General features: G+C 36.8%; 3 protein-coding genes across 3 annotated transcripts; 1 reads left to right on the top strand and 2 right to left on the bottom strand.

The window, feature by feature from the left end:
• The first annotated feature begins 6,442 nt into the window (after window positions 1-6,442).
• Window positions 6,443-11,018, top strand: LOC107597445 (OCIA domain-containing protein 1-like). Its single transcript, XM_016288507.1, has 8 exons — window positions 6,443-6,696; window positions 6,864-6,948; window positions 7,144-7,197; window positions 8,937-8,984; window positions 9,096-9,228; window positions 9,417-9,646; window positions 9,794-9,949; window positions 10,347-11,018. The coding sequence occupies exons 1-8, from the start codon at window positions 6,637-6,639 to the stop codon at window positions 10,382-10,384; spliced, it is 804 nt and encodes a 267-aa protein (XP_016143993.1). The 5' UTR covers window positions 6,443-6,636; the 3' UTR covers window positions 10,385-11,018.
• A 488-nt stretch (window positions 11,019-11,506) lies between these two features.
• LOC107597465 (OCIA domain-containing protein 2-like) lies at window positions 11,507-14,716 on the bottom strand. The gene is made up of 6 exons (XM_016288537.1): window positions 14,692-14,716; window positions 14,051-14,128; window positions 13,098-13,145; window positions 12,843-12,987; window positions 12,687-12,772; window positions 11,507-11,564 (listed from the first exon to the last, which is right to left on the bottom strand). Exons 1-5 carry the CDS (start codon window positions 14,714-14,716, stop codon window positions 12,688-12,690), a joined length of 381 nt encoding a protein of 126 aa, XP_016144023.1. The 3' UTR covers window positions 11,507-11,564; window position 12,687.
• Window positions 14,717-14,756: 40 nt separating this feature from the next.
• On the bottom strand, window positions 14,757-18,277 carry ociad2 (OCIA domain containing 2). The gene is made up of 6 exons (XM_016288545.1): window positions 17,980-18,277; window positions 17,377-17,470; window positions 16,203-16,256; window positions 15,248-15,295; window positions 14,993-15,137; window positions 14,757-14,922 (listed from the first exon to the last, which is right to left on the bottom strand). Exons 1-6 carry the CDS (start codon window positions 18,067-18,069, stop codon window positions 14,838-14,840), a joined length of 516 nt encoding a protein of 171 aa, XP_016144031.1. The 5' UTR covers window positions 18,070-18,277; the 3' UTR covers window positions 14,757-14,837.
• Window positions 18,278-25,352: the final 7,075 nt, after the last annotated feature.

Here is a 25,352-nt window from a genome sequence, read left to right as displayed (position 1 = left end):
AACAGGGTTCGAACAGATACTGCAAAATAAAATTCCAGGACTTTCAAGGACTTGCACTACTTTTTTGGTTTTCAAGGACTAAAATCAGATCTCACTTATCAATCAATATTGTTATTATCTTTCAAATTCTAATAAATAATCTAATAAAACAAAATGGTACAAATAAAGTGCAGCACATGCAAAGAATGCATGTCAGTCGCGACAAAAGGATAAGTTTTCTACGTGTATTTACACTTTGATTTGAACAATTATATGACATCAACATGCATTTATTATTCTTACAATCACCACCAGAATGTCCAACTTCACCATGATGAACTTAAAATTGGGTTCTATTATTTTTCCTCAATGGTTCTCCTCACAAAACGAAATTCATTTCAAACATAAATTTGATAAGAACAGAGTGGAAATTATTAGCAACACCAAAATAACAGCAAAGCCAATGTTTTCTGTTAGTTTAAGCACAAATTAAGAAAAGTAAAACCAAACTTTGTGGCAATAATTAAGACCAAACAGAACATGGTGTGTGTTTATGGTTCATGTCAGCAATGTTGTCTCGGCGGGAGAGGGGCGGGGATGGTGGAGGTGGGGCTTAGGTAGACGATATTATCAGATATCGCGATATTTTTAAAGGCGATTATCGATAAGATATTTTTGACATATCGCCCAGCCCTATATCACAATATTATTGATAAAATATTTTTGACATATCACCCAGCCCTAGTGGCCCAATGCTCCGGGCCAGTGGATAAATCAGATTAAATTTAATGACCAATTTATGCAGAAAACTTTTTTCTGCAACTGAACATATACATGCAAATAATCATATAGTAAATGCATGTGCACAAGTAAATGCAAGTGCACGTTTACAACACAGCTGTCAATCTCACTAGCTTATCCATCTACGAATTCCTGGGATTTGTCCCTATAACAGATTAAATTTTTCCATCTAAACATCACGTCATTTGTCTGTACACAAGCTTCAGTCTGGATCCAGAACACCTGAGAAGAGATGATGCAACCCCTCAGAGGACCTTAGATGATGCCAACCCTGAAACAACATACAGAACTACCACATTTTGCTATAAGTTTGATTGCATCATATAATAATTGCTGTTAATATTATTCATCGTCTGTTTTATTACGTCTTATATTGATTTTTCTGTACTGCTGGTTCGTCTGGTCAGAGGAGAACTGGCTCCCCGACTGAGCCTGGTTTCTCCCAAGGTTTTTTCTCCATTCTGTCACTGATGGAGTTTTGGTTCCTTGCCGCTGTCGCCTCTGGCTTGCTTAGTTGGGGACACTTCATTTCCAGCGTTATCGTTGACATAATTGCAAAGATATTATTTAAACTGAACTGAGCTGGATGTTGACATCACTGAATTCAATGATGAACTGTCTTTAACTGAAAAATGAGTGTTTACTATTGTCATTTTGCATTATTGACACTATTTTCCTAATTAATGCTGTTCAGTTGCTTTGTCACAATCTGTATTGTTAAAAGCGCTATATAAATAAAGGTGACTTGACTTGACTTGTACTATAACAGTCTTTTATCTAGAAGAATGCTGTGTTAATTTTCTTAGCAATCTCCACAAGACAGCTGACGGCACATCTGCATTGTCACAATGGCGAGCTCTAAGCACAGTAGGCGTTTGGAAAATACGGCATGACGGTCATCCGCAATGCTCGGCGGACCACCGAATACACAACTCTGTGTCAGTTCACTTAGCAAATGCAATTACGCAACACCCCTGAAGGGCACAAGAGGCCAGGGGCAAAACGACGTCTGATTATTTCATTATCATTATCATTCATCTGGGGAAAAAAATGGGCCATTAAAATGCCTTTCATTTGTGGTCAAATCCAGCTCTGTAAGGCCCGAGTTCCAAAATGCCCACATGTGCATTAATTTACCACCTACACCAGACTGTCCGGCCCCACTCCTATACAAGACCCTTTTTACTGTACCAGACAACAGATGACTCAAAAACCAAAAGCCCTCAGTATTTTCTGATTGCAGCTGTTGTGATTATGCCCTTAAAGGGATAGTTCACCCAAAAATGAAAATTACCCCATGATTTACTCACCTTACTGTTTGAAAAGTTTTAAATATGGATATGTTTCTTACAAAAACGCATCGATTCGCTTCAGGAGGCCTTTATACACCCCCCGGAGCCGTGTGGGACACTTTTTATGATAGATGATGCGCTTTATTGGACTTCTTTTGGACTATTGAAAAATAACACCCATTCACTGCCATTATAAAGCTTGGAAGAGCCAGGACATTTTTAAATATAACTCCGATTGTATTTGTCTGAAAGAAGAAAGTCATATACACCTAGGATGCCATGAGGGTGAGTAAATCATGGGGTAATTTTTATTTTTGGGTGAACTATCCCTTTATAAATGTATTTAACAAAAAGAGGGTGTTCAAGAGGGTGTAAAAACACTGCAACCTCAGGCACATTTAGATTAAAATTAGGACGGAGAAGAGAACCAATTAATTCCTTTTCCCTCCCTCCTAAACGACAAAATGATCCCACAGGATTACGACTATATTGCACTGTAGATCTCATTTATGTGGGACTAATTAACAAGGAGCATTAGTTCCAGCAAAGAAGCAATTACTGAGAACACATCTTAAACAAGTTAATTTACTAGGTTATCAATGCAAATAGCACACTATACTGTCACTAAGATGCTTGCAAAAAAAATGAATAGGAAAGAGTTCCTGAAATATTCAAGCAGTTCAATGTGTGGTAAAAGGGACAATCATATGATGTTAAGGAAGGCGATATATCAGTTATATCAGATCTGTGCTTGCTTTTGGTCTTGTAGGGTTGCTCAATATTGATAAGAAAAACAACCACTCACTGCTCTGAATTTCTTTCTTAATCTGACTGTTTATTTATGTATATTACTTCTCTTATTGTCACCAAGGCTGCATTTGTTAGATCAAAAATATAGTAAAAACAGCAATATTGTGAAATATTATTGCAATCATTTATAATCGTAAATAAATATTTTCTACTTTGATTTATTTTAAAATGCTATTTATTCCTCTTGTGGCAAAGCTCAATTTTCAGCAGCCATTACTCCAGTGTTCGGGGTCACATGATCCTTCAGAAATCATTGTAACATGCTGATTTGCTGCTTGAGAAACATTTCTTATAATTATCAATGTTGAAAACAGTTGTTTAATATTTTTGTGGAAACTGTGATGCATTTTTTTTCAGGATTCTTTGATGAACTGAAAACATAAAAGAACAGCACTTATTTGAAATTTAAATGTTTTGTAACAATATAGAAATATTCACTGTTACTTTTGAACAACTTAATGCATCCTTCCTGAAATTTCTTTAAAATAAATCTTGCTGACCCAAACTTTTAAATGGTAACATATTATTATAGTAATTATAATCACATAATTTGACAGCTACAAACATTATTATCATTTGTTACTATTTATACTATTAGCTTTTTCGATTCTATAGCATTTTAGTAGTTGAGGTATCCGAACTGGCATCAAAAATCATGACATTTCACTACTACTGTTATTGACAATGTAATAAATGTAAAACAAGTTTTTTTAATGTCTATTTTCACTTGAAGCATGCAGAGATTTCAGATTAAAATATCATGCTTCTATATCTATACATCAAGATTTAGGAGCACTAATTGAAAGAAGAAGATCCAAGAATTTAACTCCAATGCAACAATCCCATGCATCTGTCCCTCACCAAACACCATGAGACATAATGCTGTCACGACACTCAGAGCAGCATGCTCTCCGTTAAGCAGGAAGAGTTCACACTCTTCTCAGAGCTCAGATCAGGAGTGTGAACTCTTCTCTGCTCACTGCTGAACAAGCTGCTCTGTCACCAAATGCTGAGAGGCTGGCTGGGACACTAGAGTTGTTAACATCATTTATGACTCATGCACATGTTTGCATAGGACAAGCAATAAACATCAATGGGCCTTTCAAGTGACAGATTTTATTTGATCAAGAAGAAAGAGGTGGTCTGGATTGAAACAAAACCATGTTTTTAGATAAATACCTTCATCATTAAAAGCTCCAGAGTTTTAGTACAATTTCGCACTTTTCCACTAAAGAAGTGAAAGAGAAAGCAAATTAAAAGATTGTTTTACGTAATCTGGTGGTTTCAATCAAGATAATAGTTGTTAATGAACTTGGTGGGTTTTAAACTCTATCAGCCTAGCAGCATCCTGTTACTAATACCGCAAATCTTTAAAACGTTATATTATGACTGATATTTCCGCCAAACTACAGTTTTGTAGCAGTCTCTCCCTTCAGTCCAGCTTTCATACGTTACCCAAAAGCAATGTCTCCCCTTTTTCTGATTGGTTAAACGCAGTGTTGTCTCGTGTTAGCTCACAAAACGCCATAAAAAGTCCCACGTGCATTAAGATTTTAGTTTCACATGGTCTGCTTAACTCATGTCCCTCAGCAATGATGTCCAAAAACGCTGTCTAGGTAGACAGCTCACTAGATTTTGTGATACAGCCAATGACTGCACTCATCTTCGCTTCAAATGCAGGTCAACATAACATAACTTGTCTATGTCTACCAACTGATAATATCCTGCGAAGGAAAGTACACCTGATAAGACAACCGATGAGCTTAAAAGGTGAGAGCTGGCTCTCTCGGTGCTACATTACAAGTCGGGTATTTGAGGTTAGTCAAACAGAATTCGGCCCTTCATACCTTTTTAAGAGCAGCTGCGCTTTTCCTCGTCAGTTAACGTTAGCCTGCTCGCGCTAGCGCTGAAAACCTGATGGTTCTTCTCTCCAAAAGATGACAAGAACGACTCGAGCTTTACAAAAGCAACACTTCACATCCGTTGACCTCTAACGTTCGATCTCATAGCTAATCTTTTCGGTCTTTTTTCGCAAAACACCTAAAAACTCGACGAATGACAACGTATCCACCTCCCTGTCCCACAGATTGGAGCAGCGCTGGCTAACGGCTTTGACAATCCGCTCTTCTGATTGGGGAGCTAAGCCCCGCCCTGCACTCGCTGCGATAAATGCACTGTAGTCGCACTCCAAACAAATGGGCCATTCTATTGGCTGATTGAGCCATCAATCAACACACACTGTTACTGGATTGGCTGAAAGGACATGATTCCGTGCAGAGCCTCTGATTCCGTGATAATTCCTTCGGTTTGTCAAAATACACGTTCGTACACTGCGTAAGTACAGGACTGGAAAAATCAATACTTTTATATCAGACCCCTTTAACTGTTCGTTATATATGAGCTTTAGTTGTTCGTTGTGAGGTCGGTCGATAAATGAGGCAATTAAATGGCTATTGACAAAACACTAAAAGTTATTAATACGCATATTGACACTATGATTTCTCTGAACTTCTCCAAATCATTTCACAAACATCTGCTCAATTCTGATCTAGTCTATTTGCTTTCTCAGTTCAGACTACACAATTAGCATTTATTCTAGGTATAAGACAAGCTTAGAAATGTTATTAAGTGCTGTAAATGGGTTGATGCATAAAGTATCATATACATTTACATGTATGTTTTCATGTTTGCCTGAACGCTTTAAAATTGAGACTTTCTTCAGTTTTTTCCTCTCTTTTATTCATAAGAATAATAAGCATGCATGAGCTGATGTTTTATTTTGTTTTCATTTACTTTGTATGCGTTACAAATTAAACCTCATGAACTTCTTTTTTTTGTGGTTATAAAATGTTTCATTTATTTCATGTGTACGGAAATTACAATTGGTATATTTTGTATTTTCCGTGTTGAATTTACAAAAGCAAAATCTCCATCAAATGATCATTGAGCAAAAAAAAACAAAAAAAAACTTATAAGCAGTGATGCGATATGTAAATACGTTAAGGCCGCTCATTTGCGTACCGACATTGTTGACAGCTGTTAATGTACAATCACTGTTTTAGATCGACTAACTGTCAAACTGAAAACATTCATCTAGGCTGCCGGTTTCAGAGAAAAATGCAAACCTGACATTTCAGAGTTCTGGCGCGCTTCACTCGGCAGCGCACATGCCCAGTATTTATACATGCCGGCAACCCGCCAAAATAAAAGCTTGCTGATTTTAGGTTTGAAAATGATGAAAATTCATTTAAAAAAAGGTTAATATTAGCATTGTATTTTTAAGTGTACTATAAAATAACAGTATTTTTTATTTAATACTCAATTTATTTTTAAATATAATAGTATTATCACACTGATTATTTTGTTTATTATTTTATTAAAATACAAAATAAATAAATGCAATACTACTATTATCACTATTAATAATTATTTTATTTTTATAGTTATATTTAATGAGTCACACTATGTGCTGTGTGAGTACCAAACCAAATCTCCAGGTGCACTCATGAGAACCAGACTGAAAAACTTTTGTGCACCCCTGCTTAAAAGACGTCCACATATTTTGAGACTTTTCATTGGTGCTTCCGACTTAACTCCTGCACTTCCGGGTTAGTGTTGTTTGCTAATAAGAGTCGACTGGAGGTCGTGTAATAAAGTGTGTCCCTGGACTTGGTGACCAGTAATCCGTGTAGTCCCATGGCTACTGCAAAAACATTATTGTTTGTGTAATCGCGCTGTGCTTCTTGAATCAGTCATGTCGCAAGCTTCGTCTGGATTCACTCCGGCTGCTCAAGTCCCACATGGACCTAGTAAGGTAGGCAGTAAATTCACCTGACAGTGTTTATAAACCACATACTGCTCTGTCTCATGCAGAAGTGCTTCAAAAGCAAAGTGTGTGTGCGGTTTTCTGTTTGCAGGATAAATAGTTCGCTGATAGGGAACTTTCAGAAACTTTCCTCACGTATAGTTTTGTCTTCTCAGGGTCCTTTTAATGCCTCGTATATTCCCAATGAAGAAGAGAGGCGTGTCTTCAGAGAGTGCAATTCAGAAAGCTTGTGGTACAGATGTGAGTACTGCTCTACATTTTTGATGAAAGCTGTCATGATTTATTGGCACTTGGCTGTCATTCTGCCCTACATCTTTTCTCCCCAAATTTACTTTGCAAGGTACAGTCTCAAGATGCTTTGTCTTTGCTTGATTCTGATGAGAAAGTACTTGTGAAAGAGACTTCTGAACATGTTTGCTCTCTTGTTTTTTGCAGCCTTGCCTTTTTCTGCCATTGCAATCGCAGCCACTCAGGTAATGGTATCAAGAGGTACGTTCACGTCCTGTATTTTAAAGGGGTCATATGATGCTTTTTTAAAGATCATTATTTGGTGTAACAGAATATGTTGACATGCTTTAATGTTCAAAAAACACATTATTTTTCAAATACTGTACATTATTGTAGGTCCTCTATGCCCCGCCTCTCTCAAACGCTTCGTTTTCTACAAAGGCCCTCCTTCCGACAAGCGCAGTCTGCTCTGATTGGCCAGCTGACCCAGTGCATTGTGATTGGCCGAACACCGCAAGCACTCGTCAGAAATGTAACCCTTACCATAATCGCGAGCTTCATCTTTCAAAATAAATGTAAAGACAGAGCCCGAAAGGGGAACAGTCGCGTGACCGACACAGTGATGAAGCTGGTATGTGTTTGTGATGTGACCCCCTCCCTCTCTCTCACGCTCGTTCGCACACACACACACACACACGATGTGCAAACCTCCGCATTTGAACAGTCAATAGCAAATACTTGAACTAATAAAGTAGCTGATTCAGAAGCGCCATATTGTCATAGAAACACACAGCATCTCCCTGACATGGCTGCTTTAACACTAACTGCGGTTACTGAAACCACGCCTTCTTTCTTTGCGTGCACATTTGGGCGGCATTATGCAAATATTTCCACATAGTGAGGTAGATATGTGGGGGCGTGTTAGAACGAGCCGTTTTAGGGGGGCGTGGCAGAGTTTTAACTTTGATAAAGAATATCTCTTTGGTTTTGAGACTTTAGTCTTTGCAACTTCAGGGATCTTATCTATGCACAATCAGCTTGTAACACTCCAAAGAGAAAGGAAAACTTGAAATCGCATCATATGACCCCTTTAAGTTTTTACTCATGTTTCCCATTGTCATGGGAAAACCTAGAATTATCAGGGAATTTTAAGAACTGGAAAAGTCATTAAAAAGAATAAAATCTTAAGTATTTAGTGAACACATCTTTTCTAGATATACGCAGAGCTCTGGAAAGGAAAATTACTTTAGAAATCAATACCCAGTAATTACAAATGACTATAAAAGTTATAGAGAAGTCGTGGAGAAGGGGTAGTTCAACCAAAAATGAAAATGCGGTCACACTTTACTTTAAGGTCCAAATCTCACTATTAACAAACCATTAACTACAACTTTTGCATCAATAAACTCTCAATTTGCTGCTTTTTAATAGTTAGTAAGGTAATTAGGGATGTAAAATATGTGCTGTATAAGTACTAATAAACAGCCAATATGTTAATAATAGGCATGATAATAAGCAAGTAGTTAATAGTGAGAATTGGTCCCTATCCTAAAGTGTTACCGAAAATTCTCAATCATTTTTGTTGATCCAAACCCATATGACTTTCATTCATCTCTGAAAGATATTTTTAATGAAACCTGAGAAGATTTCTGTCCCTCCATTGAAAGTCCATTCCACCAAAAGTTTAATGCTTCAGAATGTTCATGAAGAGATTGTAAAAGAAATCTATATGAATAGAGTGATTTAATCTAAGGAGACACAATCATTTTGTATGATGAACAGATATAATTTAGGCTTTTGTTCACATATAAACATTTATCAGTGCACAAACATAGAGCACATCAAATATGGTAAACCGAAACTCAACTGTACATGCTCTTCATTTGAGTTCTGAATATGAACAAGTTTTATGGGTTTGGATTTTGGAGGTTAAACATAAAGGGAGCATAAATTCATTTTTCAAAAATGCTAAATCTTATGTTGTTGTTGTTTATCCCTAGGAATCCTTACTCCATCGCCCCGATTTGGCTCTCTTCCCAAAGTTGCGTGTAAGTATCAAGAACAACAGACGGCTCTAATTGTATAAAAGACAACTAAAATCAAGGATATATGGTGAGGGCTATTCAAAGTACCTTGGAATGTTTGTGATTTTTATGCAGTTGCTGGCATGCTTGGATACATTAGTGGGAAAATGTCTTACATGAGGGTCTGTGAAGAAAAGTTTAGGAAACTGGAGAACTCCCCACTAGGAGAGGCACTACGACAGGGACGTCTGCATCACATGCCTTCAGGGTAAGAACAAGTGCACATTAAATATATTTGAATTTCTATATTTTGTTTTATAGTTATAAACATACAATTGCTATTTGTGTTTTTTGTTTTTATTTGTTTCCTTTCACATAAATATACATTCATATATTTGAAGTAATTCACTTTGACCAAGTATCTTACACATAGTGATTAAATAATTATTTTTTAAGGCTAAACCAGTCAGAGTTTGAGGATCCAAACCCATCAGAATCTCAACAGTCTGGTTCTGAGTCTGCGTCCCAACCTTCGACAGAAGGCAGTTCTATGCCTGAGAGCTACAGCAGTTACACCAGTGACTATACCTACAGCAGACCCTCCCAATCATACGACCCCACTCCTTTTAGTTCTGGATTCAGTGATTCTGGTCCCGTTAATATCAGGGATGATATTTCTTCTCAAGGTACTGCCACCCTAGCACACAACAACATGTATAATTGTATAGACCTATATAAATTTGATTACAGTTAGTGAAGAGAAAGGACATTTGTCATTGAATAAGGATTTGTCATCTGATTAGTAGATGTTTAACCAGTAATTTGTCCCAAAGCCCCACTCTATCCAGATGAGGACGTGCCCAAAAAGAAGCCAGTGTTGTATGAGGAACTGCGTAGCAAGAATAGAGAGAACTATGAGGTCACTCTCACACAGAAAGCTGAAACACTGCTGAAACCACAAACAGTGGTGCCAGTAACTAAAAAGGAAGGTGAGCTTTATTAACTGATTTCCCTCTAATTTTAATAGGTCTATATATGTAATGATTATAAAAGCCAATACATTTAGATGTTGTGTTTATCTTGTTGAATATTTAACATATAAGTGACAAAAGTATCCATGAATCAGTTCAGAAACAGTACTGTGTTGGGTTGCCAACTGATGTCCAATGTAACATCAAGGTCCTGAAGCAAGTCCAGTTTTGAACCACTGATGTAGACGATGGCAAATATACACTAGTTGATAGTTGACACTTCAACTGACATGAGTGTTGAAGCTTGACTTAATTTTGCATTTGTATGAATATTGGTCTAGTTAATAAGTATTCTATAATTTCAGTGTCCTTTTATGTTTTAATCTGTAAACCAGTTTCTTCCTTCCCCCTCCAGTTAAAAAGAACAAGTATGGAGATTCTTGGGAAGAGTAAGATTGGCCTGAAGAATCAGCTGTTTCAGGAGCTCAAGATCTGAACGCAGTGACTTCTGTGGAGATGTCATGACTCATTCTGCCAGATTAGACCAAAAGCTGCGATTAAATGCTGAATGTACTTTAAGGAGTAAAACTCCTTTTTTGAATGCAAATGAGTGCAGTTTTTTTTTTTTGATTGCACATTTGGTGTTTGAAAATAAATGTTTCTCCTCTTCACTTCTTGCATTAAGTAGATGTAAGATAAATCATTTTAACAAACTATCAGTGTTTTTATTGATTAGGAAATTCTGGTCAGATGTGCTTGAGATTTGTTAATAAATAAATAAAATGATATAATAACCAATAGATGTGATACTGTTTCACATAAACCCAGAAAATGGGAATGTAATAACAGCATCAAGGGTGATTTTCCACTGACAATCTAGTGCATCACATTGTTAAAGCTGTGCACAAGTGACAATTATGACAGTGTTATGACTGTAGATGTGTTTAGACTTGGACCCATGATTATAATAATAGCGTCATTCACTGATGTTATCTGAGCTGGAGATAAGAGATTAAGATATGCTTGCTCTTTAAATTCTTTTAATGAAAATTCACATTTAAATGTTCCAACATTTCAAATAAAGCCTGTGATATCTGTAATTCGTTCACTGCATATTGATTCTTGTTTGTAAAGGTATTTTTTTTTAAAGTGTCAGATTTGCATGACTTCGTTCTGCAGTACAATATTATGATTCTACTCTGATAAAAGGCAGCTGCTTACTGTAATACAATTGAACAGAAACCTCCACTCCCTTCTCTACATTATAAACAAAAGAAAAGCTGAGCAAATATCATTGGAACGTAACATTATAAGAACTTAAAAAGAGCACCATACTAATTCTTATGAGGTTGATTCATTTGTACCAGATTTGACTACAACAGCATACATTGCTTAGTTACATTGTTCCCTCTAATCAACCTCATGTATAAACTACTTGCAAAAAAAGTTTGTCTAATTTGTCTCGTAGTGTCTTGGCGCCCCCAGCAGGTTAGTAAGGCTTAAGGTTTAAAATTTTAGCTGCTTTGTTTTGCATTATTTTCAAAAGAGCTAAATATTACTGTTGTAATTATTTTATTTTTTCTTTTAAAAATGACATGGGGTAATGAGTGATGTCCTGCGCATTCCAAAGACTCTGCAACAGAAGAATAGATTTAACTTTAGCATTGATTACATTGCATTGTGTTCTCTTAAAGGGGTCATATGATGCGATTTCAAGTTTTCCTTTCTCTTTGGAGTGTTACAAGCTGTTCGTGAATAGATAAGATCCCTGAAGTTGCAAAGACTAAAGTCTCAAACCCAAAGAGATATTCTTTATAAAAGTTAGTACTTGTCCACGCCCTCCAAAAACGCCTCGTTTAAACACGCCCCCACATGTCTGCGTCACTGTGTGGGAAGATTTGCATAACGCCGCTCAAATGTTTACGCAAAGAAAGAAGGTGTACCTTTTGATTCTCGCTGTAGTATTGTTGCTGCCGCTGTTGCCAAGTCGTGGAGACGCTGTGTGTTTCGCTGTGAAAGCGAAACTACTTTGTTTGGTCTTCCAAAAGAGGACACAACTAGAAATCAGTGGTTAAGTACAACACTGTTCCAGAACAGTTCAAACCAAATATTCCAATGTGTGCAACGCATTTTACGGAGGACGATGACTGTTTCCGATCACAAATGCAGACATGGTTTTATGTTTACGCGGTGCGATGCAACGCAATGCGTAAAAAGACAGTATAAGTCATTATAATCCGTAATTATGTCCGCACTGGATGCAACAAATGCCTCGTTTATAATGGGTTTTATTGGTTTTGTCTCGTCGCACCGGGACACGGCATCACAGTATGGTGAGAGGCGTAACATTTCCGTCACACGCTTGAGGTATTCGGCCAATCACAACGCACTGGATAGCTGGCCAATCAGAGCAATGAACTTTTCAGACCGATGAGCTTTATAAAAATTGACGCGTTTCAGAAAGGCAGGGCATAGAGGAGAAACAATAATGTACAGTATGTGGAAAATAATGTGTTTTTTTAACCTTGAACCGCATAAACATTTCATTACACCAAATACACAAAATAATGTTATTTTTTAGCAACGTCATATGACCCCTTTTAACAACACCAGGTAAGGGGTGTTTGGTGGGCATGTGGTTTAGAATGTAAATGAATAGCAGCTGGTGGGTGTGGTTTAGTGTGAAGGTGTTGACTGAGTTGGATCTTTTGTGTGTAGGTATATGGGTGTGTTTGGGTGTGTTGTGTTTCTTCACCTTAGCTCTGAGTGGGTGCATCAGGTGCTGTTGCTGTGGCTTGTGCTTCTTCTTGCTTGCACTTTTCACACACATGGATGCAGTGTCTGTATAAAGGAAAACAACAAAATTACTTCAAAAAGCTCATGACACATGACTAATCCTCATGATACTTACTTATGTCCAGGTTTAGAGCCACCAGGTCCAAATCCAGGAGGACTAAACCCTTTGGCGAACTCAGGTCCCAGTTTACTGTTGAACTTCTCTCTGCAGGTCCCGGCATAGGAAGCTTTGCCTACTGCATAACCCACAATACCCGCCACTGCAGAAGAAAAAACGGATAGATGGATTTGTATTCCAACTGTATTGCCAAATGATACAAAACATGCATACTAATATGAGGTGGGAAATTATTATTCAATAGAGACTTACAAAGCAGTTTAGGGAAATACCCAAATCGCTTGGACTGTTTCCAGACGCCTGTTAAAAAAAAAGCAAACTGGATTATACGTTTTCAATACAGTCCAACAAAAAAAGAAGCCTTTCACACAGAACTCTGCTTTTCCATGGTTTTTCTATGTAAACATGTGCTAAACAGAGTTTTAGCACTCATGTCTTTTGGCTCAAGCAAGTGTTTATAACAGTGTTTCATTCAGAAAGCATAATTTACGATAGACTGTTTTAACAGTGTTATTTTAGTAGCCTACAATGAAAAAAATAGTTTTTATTAATATCTTGAAATTGTTTTATTTTATAAATTCTGTTTTCATCTTATTTAGTTTTAGTAATTTTGTTGATTTTTGTCTTTATATGTGACCCTGGACCACAAAACCAGTCATAAGGACTGAAAATCTGGAATCTGAGGGTGCAAAAAAATCTAAATATTGAGAAAATTGCCTTTAAAGTTGTCCAAATGAAGTTCTTAGCAATGCATATTACTAATCAAAAATTAAGTTTTAATATATTTACAGTAGAAACTTTACAAAATATCTTCATGGAACATGATCTTTACTTAATATCCTAATGATTTTTGGCATAAAAGAAAAATTGATCATTTTGACCCATACAAAGTATTTTTGGCTATTGCTACAAAAATACCCAAGCGACTTAAGACTGGTTTTGTGGTCCAGTGTCACATAAGTGTTTGTGTAGTTTTCATTTTAATTTCAGTTTTTGTTATTTTAGTACATCAAGGTAAACTAAATAATGAAAAATGCTGCCTTGGCAACTAGCTGAAATAAGTTTATTTTTCATATATATATATATTATTTAATCTCAGTTAACATTTAAACAAAACTGCCCAAACTACCCCTGAACTCATGGCTCAAACCCAACAGCTTTGTGTAATGAATGCATGTTTACGTTATTTGTAGGCTGAATCTTACCGCTGTAAATGAGGCCACCAGACACAGCCATGCTGCCGGCAGAGAGTGGAAGAGCTGCGGAGACATTAACAGGTCTGTCTGAGGTTAAAAAGCAACAAATCTAGATCTAAGCATTCAACATCTGAATACCAAATGGTTCCTTTGGTAAATTCAGATTCAGAAGTCACCACTCAATGTAAACACGTAAATTCTCAATTGGAGGTGCAAGACAAGAAGCAATCTGAGGACACTTCAGTGTTTCCAATATGACTTACTGGGGCTCTAGAAATGATTCGGAGGAAGAAATTATTTCTGCTATACTCCAGAGGGGCTGATCAGATGAAATGTTGCTTGTATAAGTGCATTGATGAGGCATCACAGTATGGTGAGAGGCGTAACATTTCCGTCACACGCCTGAGGTATCCGGCCAATCACAACGCACTGGATAGCTGGCCAATCAGAGCAATGAACTTTTCAGACCGATGAGCTTTATAAAAATTGACGCGTTTCAGAAAGGCAGGGCATAGAGGAGAAACAATAATGTACAGTATGTGGAAAATAATGTGTTTTTTTAACCTTGAACCGCATAAACATTTCATTACACCAAATACACAAAATAATGTTATTTTTTAGCAACGTCATATGACCCCTTTTAACAACACCAGGTAAGGGGTGTTTGGTGGGCATGTGGTTTAGAATGTAAATGAATAGCAGCTGGTGGGTGTGGTTTAGTGTGAAGGTGTTGACTGAGTTGGATCTTTTGTGTGTAGGTATATGGGTGTGTTTGGGTGTGTTGTGTTTCTTCACCTTAGCTCTGAGTGGGTGCATCAGGTGCTGTTGCTGTGGCTTGTGCTTCTTCTTGCTTGCACTTTTCACACACATGGATGCAGTGTCTGTATAAAGGAAAACAACAAAATTACTTCAAAAAGCTCATGACACATGACTAATCCTCATGATACTTACTTATGTCCAGGTTTAGAGCCACCAGGTCCAAATCCAGGAGGACTAAACCCTTTGGCGAACTCAGGTCCCAGTTTACTGTTGAACTTCTCTCTGCAGGTCCCGGCATAGGAAGCTTTGCCTACTGCATAACCCACAATACCCGCCACTGCAGAAGAAAAAACGGATAGATGGATTTGTATTCCAACTGTATTGCCAAATGATACAAAACATGCATACTAATATGAGGTGGGAAATTATTATTCAATAGAGACTTACAAAGCAGTTTAGGGAAATACCCAAATCGCTTGGACTGTTTCCAGACGCCTGTTAAAAAAAAAGCAAACTGGATTATACGTTTTCAATACAGTCCAACAAAAAAAGAAGCCTTTCACACAGAACTCTGCTTTTCCATGGTTTTTCTATGTAAACATGTGCTAAACAGAGTTTTAGCACTCATGTCTTTTGGCTCAAGCAAGTGTTTATAACAGTGTTTCATTCAGAAAGCATAATTTACGATAGACTGTTTTAACAGTGTTATTTTAGTAGCCTACAATGAAAAAAATAGTTTTTATTAATATCTTGAAATTGTTTTATTTTATAAATTCTGTTTTCATCTTATTTAGTTTTAGTAATTTTGTTGATTTTTGTCTTTATATGTGACCCTGGACCACAAAACCAGTCATAAGGACTGAAAATCTGGAATCTGAGGGTGCAAAAAAAAATCAAAATATTGAGAAAATTGCTTTTAAAGTTGTCCAAATGAAGTTCTTAGCAATGCATATTACTAATCAAAAATTAAGTTTTAATATATTTACAGTAGAAACTTTACAAAATATCTTCATGGAACATGATCTTTACTTAATATCCTAATGATTTTTGGCATAAAAGAAAAATTGATCATTTTGACCCATACAAAGTATTTTTGGCTATTGCTACAAAAATACCCAAGCGACTTAAGACTGGTTTTGTGGTCCAGTGTCACATAAGTGTTTGTGTAGTTTTCATTTTAATTTCAGTTTTTGTTATTTTAGTACATCAAGGTAAACTAAATAATGAAAAATGCTGCCTTGGCAACTAGCTGAAATAAGTTTATTTTTCATATATATATATATTATTTCATCTCAGTTAACATTTAAACAAAACTGCCCAAACTACCCCTGAACTCATGGCTCAAACCCAACAGCTTTGTGTAATGAATGCATGTTTACGTTATTTGTAGGCTGAATCTTACTGCTGTAAATGAGGCCACCAGACACAGCCATGCTGCCGGCAGAGAGTGGAAGAGCTGCGGAGACATTAACAGGTCTGTCTGAGGTTAAAAAGCAACAAATCTAGATCTAAGCATTCAACATCTGAATACCAAATGGTTCCTTTGGTAAATTCAGATTCAGAAGTCACCACTCAATGTAAACACGTAAATTCTCAATTGGAGGTGCAAGACAAGAAGCAATCTGAGGACACTTCAGTGTTTCCAATATGACTTACTGGGGCTCTAGAAATGATTCGGAGGAAGAAATTATTTCTGCTATACTCCAGAGGGGCTGATCAGATGAAATGTTGCTTGTATAAGTGCATTGATGATGGATATTTTACATCTTATTTTACCTTCCAATTCTACATATTTGGTTACAATGGACAACTGGGTCACAGATCACTGTCAGTGCTAAACAGCTGGAAGACTTAACATGAGACTTATATTTCCCCCAACAAAAACAGTGCTAGGGTAAAACCAAATTCCAGCCATGTCAAAATATAAACACTGGATAATAAAGGCAGCACTGCTTTGCTCCATTAGCCCTTTTTTTGGAAAAATGTTCTGGAAAAACATGCACACACCTGTCAAGTCCTTTTTACAAAAGCAAACAACCTGTGAAGATCATTCAGAGGGGAACCTCTCAATGTTTTGTCCTAAATACACATTTTTAAAATATAATGCAACCTGTTCCCTTTACTTGCAATTTAATAGATTTAATTAGCCTAAACATGACATTTTGAAGTAAAAAGACTGAAATGGTATTTTCTTGGAAAATGTACTCCTTGTAATCTTTGTAATACATATCGAACAAATGGTTTAACTGAACAGAACAAAAACATTATGGTCTATCTCCATTAAAGGGATAGTTAACCCAAAAATGAAAAATATGTCATTATTTATTCACCCTTTTTTTCTTCTGTGGAACAATATGTAATGTAAGTCTATACGTAAGTCAACCAAAACAGTTTGGCTACCAAAATTCTTAAAAATATCTTCTTTTGTGTTCAGCAGAAGAAAGAAAGTCATACAGTTTTGGAATGACATGAGGGTGAAAAAATGATTATGGCATTTTCATTTTTGGGTTAACTAAGTGTAAATGGTGTGTGGTAAGTGGGTGTAAATGCGCACAATTGTGTCTATGTATCTTTACCTCGATACCAGAAGCTCTCGTACTGACACTCCTTCCATATCTTCTTTATATCTTCTCTAGGAAAGTGTGGATCAGCTATGGGGCACTGGAATTGCTGTAACAACAAAAAAGGTCAGAGAAAAGGAACATCCTCTCTTAGTGGAGATGCTTGGGTTACAGGAAGCCCCCATTCATCAAGCTATTTGCCTATGTTAAACAATCATCCAGTGGTACTTTGAAACCTGGTGGCTGGTTTCAAAGAATATTCTGTACTTTTGAGCACATTTCTAAATGTGTCTAAAAACTTTATTTACAGCTTTCTGGCTCTGTGTTAACCTGGTGACCATACAGCAAATGCAGGCTTGATATCACAGGAATTGAGGTGAACATCTGTTGCTATGCAGTCTACATGCTATCAACCACATGAACGTTGGTCTGAACAAACATTCAAATACTAAACGTGAATTTTAGCTACTTATATTGAGCTTTGACACAAAGAACACTGCTCTCAATGAAGGCCTACATTAATGTTAAAGATCTTTGTATTCATTATCATAAGCAGCTACATGAATATTTATCTGCAGTCTTTCTGAAAGATAAACAAACCTCTCAACACTCTCTTACCTTCCACCCAGACTGACCAGGTTTTCTGTCCACCACTCCTTCTCCTCCTGTACTCTGATTTCCTTCTGTACTCATGTCTTTTTCATTCATGCGCTCCTCTCTTTTCTATTTGTCTGCTATGCTTCTTCTTCTACTACGTAGTAACTCTTTTTGTGTGTTTTTTGACCTCATAGAGCTCCTCCTCTCCGTCGATAGCTGTGTCATGCACCTCCCATTGGGGGACATGCTGTAATGTCCTGTAGTTTCAACCCAAATCCTATGTCATGGTTGCCTTGCAAATTACACACAGGTGAACATTGTGCTATGCTATTTTAATTTATATTTTAATATTTGAATTTATAACAATAACTGGATTTTGTGTTTTATGAATTGTGTTCATATGAATAGTTTTGAAAAAATATGTAGACGTAATGATTTGAACCCTTCACCCATTTCTGTTCTTTATAGCACTAGCAGTGCTGCTAAGACATATTTCATCATGCTTAAAAGACAATTAAAATAATCTGCCGAAGCATGAAGATAAACATTGAAAAGAAAAACTGGTGTAGGATTTACTTTGAAACAATTTTTCACACAGAAATCGGTAGTAAATTTCACAAATAATTAAAAACAAACAACTAACATTGTATTAAGCATTACATTTTTAAGTAGAAATATTTTCCTGAAAGACACACTCCAATAATCTTTTTATTTACAACTTTGAAAAAACATTTTTAATAATGTATCTTCTACATCTTCAAATGATGTGATATGATTTAACCTTCAATTGCTTATGTTTCACCAATGTCAAAATTTCCTTTCAGTGTCATCTGTGTGTAAAGTGTGCCGATTTCCTGTTTTGACACGTACTCTTGTCAGGGAGCTCACCTCTGTCCAACATTCACTGCCTGCTCTGATAAATCTTTATCAGACAATATTAGCCTAGTTAGACACACCCTTGGCCACATTAATACTGCTTTAAAGCACTGTATCTCCCATTTTCATAAATGTGGAAGAATAGGTTATAGGTTATAAACACTGCTTCAAACTTTAGCAGTTGAGGGCCTGACCAATCCAAGAAAGCCTTTTTGAAGACATTTGTTATTTTCAGGTCATAAAGCAGCAGGAAGATAAGAAAGAGGAAACATTAATAGACTTCCAGATAAACATTAATAGCCTTCCAGATAAATAAGGGTGCATCAACTCAGATTTGCAATAGCTTGCTTACATGGCTTGGCAATTTTATATCTAAATGCTGTACTTGAATCTACAAACCACAGAGAGAGAAATGACATTCATTCTGAGGTCAAATATGGAGACACACGTTGTGTCTATGATAAAACTACATATTCTAAATTGTGAAAACCCTTTACATGTCAATTTCAATAGACATGAATATTCAAAGTCACAGTTTTCTTATGTTTATACTAACACAGAATGCTTCTATTCACATGTGCTTTATTAAATACACATGACAGTGAATCCATCTTTGTTAAAAAATTTAAAAACTGGCAAACAGTAACGTTGGTCCATGGCAAGTAAAGCAATGTGTCTTTTTAAAATGAACATTTTAAACATATTTTGCATTTCTTGTCTGCTTCATTCAAAATTACAGAAAAGCGAAATGACAAAAAGAGTTAGAAACCACTTGTATACAGGTGCATCTCAATAAATTAGAATGTCATGGAAAAGTTCATTTATTTCAGTAATTCAACTCAAATTGTGAAACTCGTGTATTAAATAAATTCAGTACACACCGACTGAAGTAGTTTAAGTCTTCGGTTCTTTTAATTGTGATGATTTTGGCTCACATTTAACAAAAACCCACCAATTCACTATCTCAACAAATTAGAATATGGTGACATGCCAATCAGCTAATCAACTCAAAACACCTGCAAAGGTTTCCTGAGCCTTTGGGGTGCAATGTCATTTGCTGGTGTTGGTCCATTGTGTTTTTTGAAAACCAACATCACTGCACCTGTTTACCAAGACATTTTGGAGCACTTCATGCTTCCTTCTGTTGACCAGCTGTTTGAAGATGCTGATTTCATTTTCCAGCAGGATTTGGCACCTGCCTACACTGCCAAAAGCACCAAAAGTTGGTTAAATGACCATGGTGTTGGTGTGCTTGACTGGCCAGCAAACTCACCAGACCTGAACCCCACAGAGAATCTATGGGGTATTGTCAAGAGGAAAATGAGGAACAAGAGACCAAAAAATGCAGATGAGCTGAAGGCCACTGTCAAAGAAACCTGGGCTTCCATACCACCTCAGCAGTGCCACAAACTGATCACCTCCATGCCACGCCGAATTGAGGCAGTAATTAAAGCAAAAGTAGCCCCTACCAAGTATTGAGTACATGTACAGTAAATGAACATACTTTCCAGGCCAACAATTCACTTAAAATGTTTTTTTTATTGGTCTTATGAAGTATTCTAATTTGTTGAATTGGTGAGTTTTTGTTAAATGTGAGCCAAAATCATCACAATTAAAAGAACCAAAGACTTAAACTACTTCAGTCTGTGTGCACTGAATTTATTTAATACACGAGTTTCACAATTTGACTTGAATTACTGAAATAAATGAACTTTTCCGCGACATTCTAATTTATTGAGATGCACCTGTAGATATACCACAATTGATTTGAGAATCATTCCTATCTCTTAACATCTTTTAAAGTGGTTGATTCTTTCCACAAACATTTTTAATGTGTGAAAGATTTTTGAAAAGAAACAAAACTGCGATTAATCTGTAAACATACATCACAGCGTGTTACAGGCACCTGACTGCTGAGAAAAACTAAATACGACATACGAAACCAACTTATACAAATATATTTCTTTCATTAACAGAGAAAATAACGCACTTTGAAAAGTAGCATCAAAAAAAAAAAAAGATTGTGTTTCTCTCCACGGAAGTATTTAATAAAGAAAAGAAAAATAGATATGATTTATAAAGAAACATGAGTGTTATAAAGGAGTAGTTCACTTCCGGAATGAAAAGTCTGTCTTCATTTACTCACCCTCCACTGCACCAGTAAATCTGAACAGTTGATTCGCACCATTGACCTCCACAGTATTTTTTCCTACTTTGGAGGTTAATGGTGCCCATAAACTGTTTGGATACTTTCATTTTTCAAAATATCTTCTTTTGTATTCAACAGAAGAAAGAAACTCATACTGGACGCTTCTAAACAAGTGAATATTGTGTGACTCATATGAGTTTATGAATTTGCAGTAAACAGTATATTACACAAACTTTAAAAAAAATTCATATAACTCTTGTCTAAGATATACTTCTTCATACATACAACATAATCACATTATCAAATTTAATTGTATTTCTTTCTTTAACATATTAGACAGCCCCGTATGCACAGGGCATCAAAAAATTAAATTATACTCATATCATTCCTCCCCACGGAAATCTTTAGTAAAAGGCGAAAGATTTATACGATCTGAGGTGAAACATGAGTGTACTGGCTGAGAAGTGCTCCGGGTTCAGTAAGAGAGAAGTGGAGACACAAACATCAATGACGGCGACCCCATAGCGACCATTACAAATAACACCAACTAAATTAATACATTATAATAAACAAATAAATCTACCATAATTGATATTTAAGATGCATATAAGCGCATAAAGCACTAAATATGATAATAATAATTTAAAGTTACGCGTGCAATGCATCTTGGGAGTTCAAACCGCGTGTCTGCGTTAGCCACGTGACTGTCTTTAAACGCCCCTCCCACTGACTTCTATATGAATGATACTGTGCTGTGGCCCCGCGACACTTTTCTTTCTTATGGTCACGCCCATACAGTCTATGGTCACTCCCCGTTTTTGTTTTCTGTGGTTCACAAGATCGGAACTTTAAAACAAATTGCCCTTATACAGCTGAATTATAAAAAACACACGATCATCGCCATTATATAAACTGTAGCTATTCTACACAACTATAAATGATCTCACTCGGCTGTTTTTCATTTTCATAGAGCTATAATAACGACACAAACTAATAAAATGACTAATAAAATAACTTGTGCCCCATTGCTCTACGTGTATATGAATGAATTCACGTGGTATTTACATATAGGGATATTTCACATAGGCCTAGTCCTCTATTTTCCAATAAATGCGAGATACTTGAACTGGGGTTAGTGGTCTTATCATTTTAATAATAAAAAAGTATGTACCAGCTTTATTTAAACAAAGAGAATGTATGAGGTAAGAGAAACAAGCAATCAACAGATTGTTGGTATGAATCTTTTAACCTCACTTTATAAATTGAATAAACCTGTATATAACTAATCAACCTGCCTGCATTACATCCTCACAGTGCTGTGCTTCCCATCTCTCTGCTAAGACTTCCATCAACAGGACAGAGCACGGTTAGAATGATTAACCCCCAATTACGGATTCCCCCATAAGTAGCTGAAAACCATAAGACTGGGAAACTCTTTTTTTTTTACCTCGTCTCCTCTACTAGTACAGGGCTTTTAAACATTTCAGTAACCAGCTAATCAAGGAATAGTTTCCACCTGCTTCACTAGATGCTGGTCAATTGTTCGCTTGAAAGTGTAGCAACAGGACAGAGCACGGTTAGAATGATTAACCCCCAATTACGGATTCCCCCATAAGTAGCTGAAAACCATAAGACTGGGAAACTCTTTTTTTTTTACCTCGTCTCCTCTACTAGTACAGGGCTTTTAAACATTTCAGTAACCAGCTAATCAAGGAATAGTTTCCACCTGCTTCACTAGATGCTGGTCAATTGTTCGCTTGAAAGTGTAGCAACAGGACAGAGCACGGTTAGAATGATTAACCCCCAATTACGGATTCCCCCATAAGTAGCTGAAAACCATAAGACTGGGAAACTCTTTTTTTTTTACCTCGTCTCCTCTACTAGTACAGGGCTTTTAAACATTTCAGTAACCAGCTAATCAAGGAATAGTTTCCACCTGCTTCACTAGATGCTGGTCAATTGTTCGCTTGAAAGTGTAGCAATAGTGGACAGCTTGAGTCCTTTCTGTTTCTTTCATCAGCCGAGGGAACTTTGACAAAACGTAAATACTGACATGTCATTTTATTATAGATTTAAATACTATAAATATATCACAAAACCATAGTTTGTTGGGTTCTTTGCTGGCATAGACCTTAGTCAAGGTAGCACCATATTTCATCTCTCTGACAGGAATGAACACAAGGCTGGAAATGCTGCTCGAGGATGGGTTCAGTGGATTGTACTAGGCCAGGGGTAGGCAAGTTCGGTCCTAGAGAGCCACAGTCCTGCAGAGTTCAGCTCCAACCCTAATCAAACACACCTGCACAAGCTAATCAATGTCTTCAGGATTACTAAGGCTACAGGCAGGTGAGTTTTGTTTTCAGGGTTGGAGCTGAACTCTGCAGGACTGCGGCTCTCTAGGACCGAACTTGCCTACCCCTGGCCTAGGCTATTGCTTAACAACATACGGATTGCTCGGCTGACGAAACATCTTTCCAATAGATTTTCAATAGGCATAAATAGCCTAAATAAAATAATAAATCAATAAATAATAATAAAACAGTTAATAAAACAGTTTTTGAAAGTAGTGAAAATTGCATGTGATCTAAGACCTTTATACGGCACACTGTAAAGTCTCCCAGCCTTGCTATCATCCACGTAAAATTTAATATGGTCTATGCTAAGGTCTGTGGTTCAGTGAAGAGCCTTTTAACATCCATGGAAACGACTGCACACTGCACAAAAGATTCTTTATAGTGGAAAAGGTTTTTCATATTATTAAAATGTTCTTCACACTAAAAAAGTTTCTTTTATTAACTGCTTACAGAAAGGTTTTCTTTGTAAGAGTGTAAGGACACAATGAGCCATCTGTGCTAGGAGGCGCCAAGAGACCTGAGAGAAATGCGAGATACTTAAACTGTGGTTAGTGGTCTTATATAATAATAATAATAATAATAATGATGATGTAAGAGCTTTAACCCTTTAACGTTCACCCCTTAAATGAGTTAATGAAAAAAATATTTAACTTAAAATTCTTATTAGTAGACATCTAATAAATAGCCCTATTCTTATTAGTAGACATCTAATAAAAAAGCATCTTTTTAAATTTATGTTTTATTTAAAACTCTACCAGTCCATGGTACATCTTGATTTAAATTCAGAGAACTATTTCTATTAGTTATTTTCCAATAATAAACATTCCTTTAACTTTATTAGTATCTTGGATACATTTCATAGCATTCAGAGTCCACAAAGATAAAAAATTATATTTAAGCCTCTCTGATGTCCTTTACAGACATATCAACCGTACGGTCACGCATAATTTTGCATAATTAGCCTATGGTAAATAAACATTTTTGCATTTCTCATATATTTTGCTATATTTCTGTTCTTTGCCCTCTACCCTATTCACAACAACATTATAGTTTCATCCCTACTTCCTTGATTGCTCGTTTGAACCTATTATCTGATGACTGACCTGCACCGTTCTCTCTTCTGTGTGACTGACTGAAGTTTGTACACTGCTGCTGTCACCTGAAAACTGGAAATCCCCAAACCCCCCATCATGGCAACAGCAGACACAGAGATGGGGCAGTGCAGCTGTGGAAAGATTGCTCTCTCATCTCTTCCTTTCGATAGATTTATTCCCTGTCAAATTAAGCTCAGCCGTACAGTAGAAATATCAGTTAAAGGGTTAAAATATATAATTCCAAATAGATAAATACAAAATCGCACAAATCAACCCTGCTCATTCACGCAAATCCTATCTGGCGACACATAGTGGTCATATAGGCCTACTACGCTGCTGCACTGAATCACGAATAAACCCAACTGACCCAACAAGATCCAAGTAGATGTAACTGCAGACCGGAGATCTCCAAATGGGGGCGGGATCTCCAAAACGGGGTGGGAGCTCCAAAACAGGGCGTGGCTTCCTCCCATTGACACGCATGCGCACTTATTCCTCCAAGCCACTTCATTGCAAACTCCGCCCCACAGCTGATTCTAAAGATTTTATTGGTTGTGTCAATTAAAGTGTTGATTTCCTACACTATGCTACAAAAGATGCTAACCCCTAAACCTACCCCACACCTGACCGTAACGTTAACCAGTGAAATTGACTGCACGGTGGGATTGGCGCTGAACAGCGTGGTAAAGAAAGATGCAGTTCAGGAGATAAACAGTTAATAAGATTACGCGATATATGAGATCGTTCCGTAACTCCCCAACCGGACCTCACCGGACAAAGACCATGTAACACTAAGCACATGGTACGTTTTACTGAAATACACTGCATATAGCATACACAAATGGAGATGCTAGGCACACTGATCACCATTTGCCTTTATAGTATCTATTGTCAATAAATACATTGCAAGTGAATGGTGAC

Source organism: Sinocyclocheilus grahami, unplaced genomic scaffold (genome assembly GCF_001515645.1).
Source record: "Sinocyclocheilus grahami isolate Dianchi unplaced genomic scaffold, SAMN03320097.WGS_v1.1 scaffold232.1, whole genome shotgun sequence".
NCBI classification, from domain to species: Eukaryota; Metazoa; Chordata; class Actinopteri; order Cypriniformes; family Cyprinidae; genus Sinocyclocheilus; species Sinocyclocheilus grahami.
Note: the sequence above shows the minus strand (reverse complement) of the source record. Positions and strands in the feature narration are given on the sequence as shown.

What these genes read in the sequence shown, in the direction of transcription:
- LOC107597445 (XM_016288507.1), top strand. Translation starts at nt 6,637, where the DNA reads ATGTCGCAAGCTTCGTCTGGATTCACTCCGGCTGCTCAAGTCCCACAT. An exon ending in CTCTCTTCCCAAAGTTGCGT is followed by an intron (nt 8,985 to 9,095) that starts GTAAGTATCAAG and finishes ATTTTTATGCAG; the next exon opens with TTGCTGGCATGCTTGGATAC. An exon ending in GCCAGTAACTAAAAAGGAAG is followed by an intron (nt 9,950 to 10,346) that starts GTGAGCTTTATT and finishes TTCCCCCTCCAG; the next exon opens with TTAAAAAGAACAAGTATGGA.
- LOC107597465 (XM_016288537.1), bottom strand. Translation starts at nt 14,716, where the DNA reads ATGCCCACCAAACACCCCTTACCTG. An exon ending in TGGTGGCCTCATTTACAGCG is followed by an intron (nt 13,146 to 14,050) that starts GTAAGATTCAGC and finishes TTTTTTTAACAG; the next exon opens with GCGTCTGGAAACAGTCCAAG. An exon ending in GGCTCTAAACCTGGACATAA is followed by an intron (nt 12,773 to 12,842) that starts GTAAGTATCATG and finishes TCCTTTATACAG; the next exon opens with ACACTGCATCCATGTGTGTG.
- ociad2 (XM_016288545.1), bottom strand. Translation starts at nt 18,069, where the DNA reads ATGAATGAAAAAGACATGAGTACAGAAGGAAATCAGAGTACAGGAGGA. An exon ending in CTGGTCAGTCTGGGTGGAAG is followed by an intron (nt 17,471 to 17,979) that starts GTAAGAGAGTGT and finishes TTGTTGTTACAG; the next exon opens with CAATTCCAGTGCCCCATAGC. An exon ending in TGGTGGCCTCATTTACAGCA is followed by an intron (nt 15,296 to 16,202) that starts GTAAGATTCAGC and finishes TTTTTTTAACAG; the next exon opens with GCGTCTGGAAACAGTCCAAG.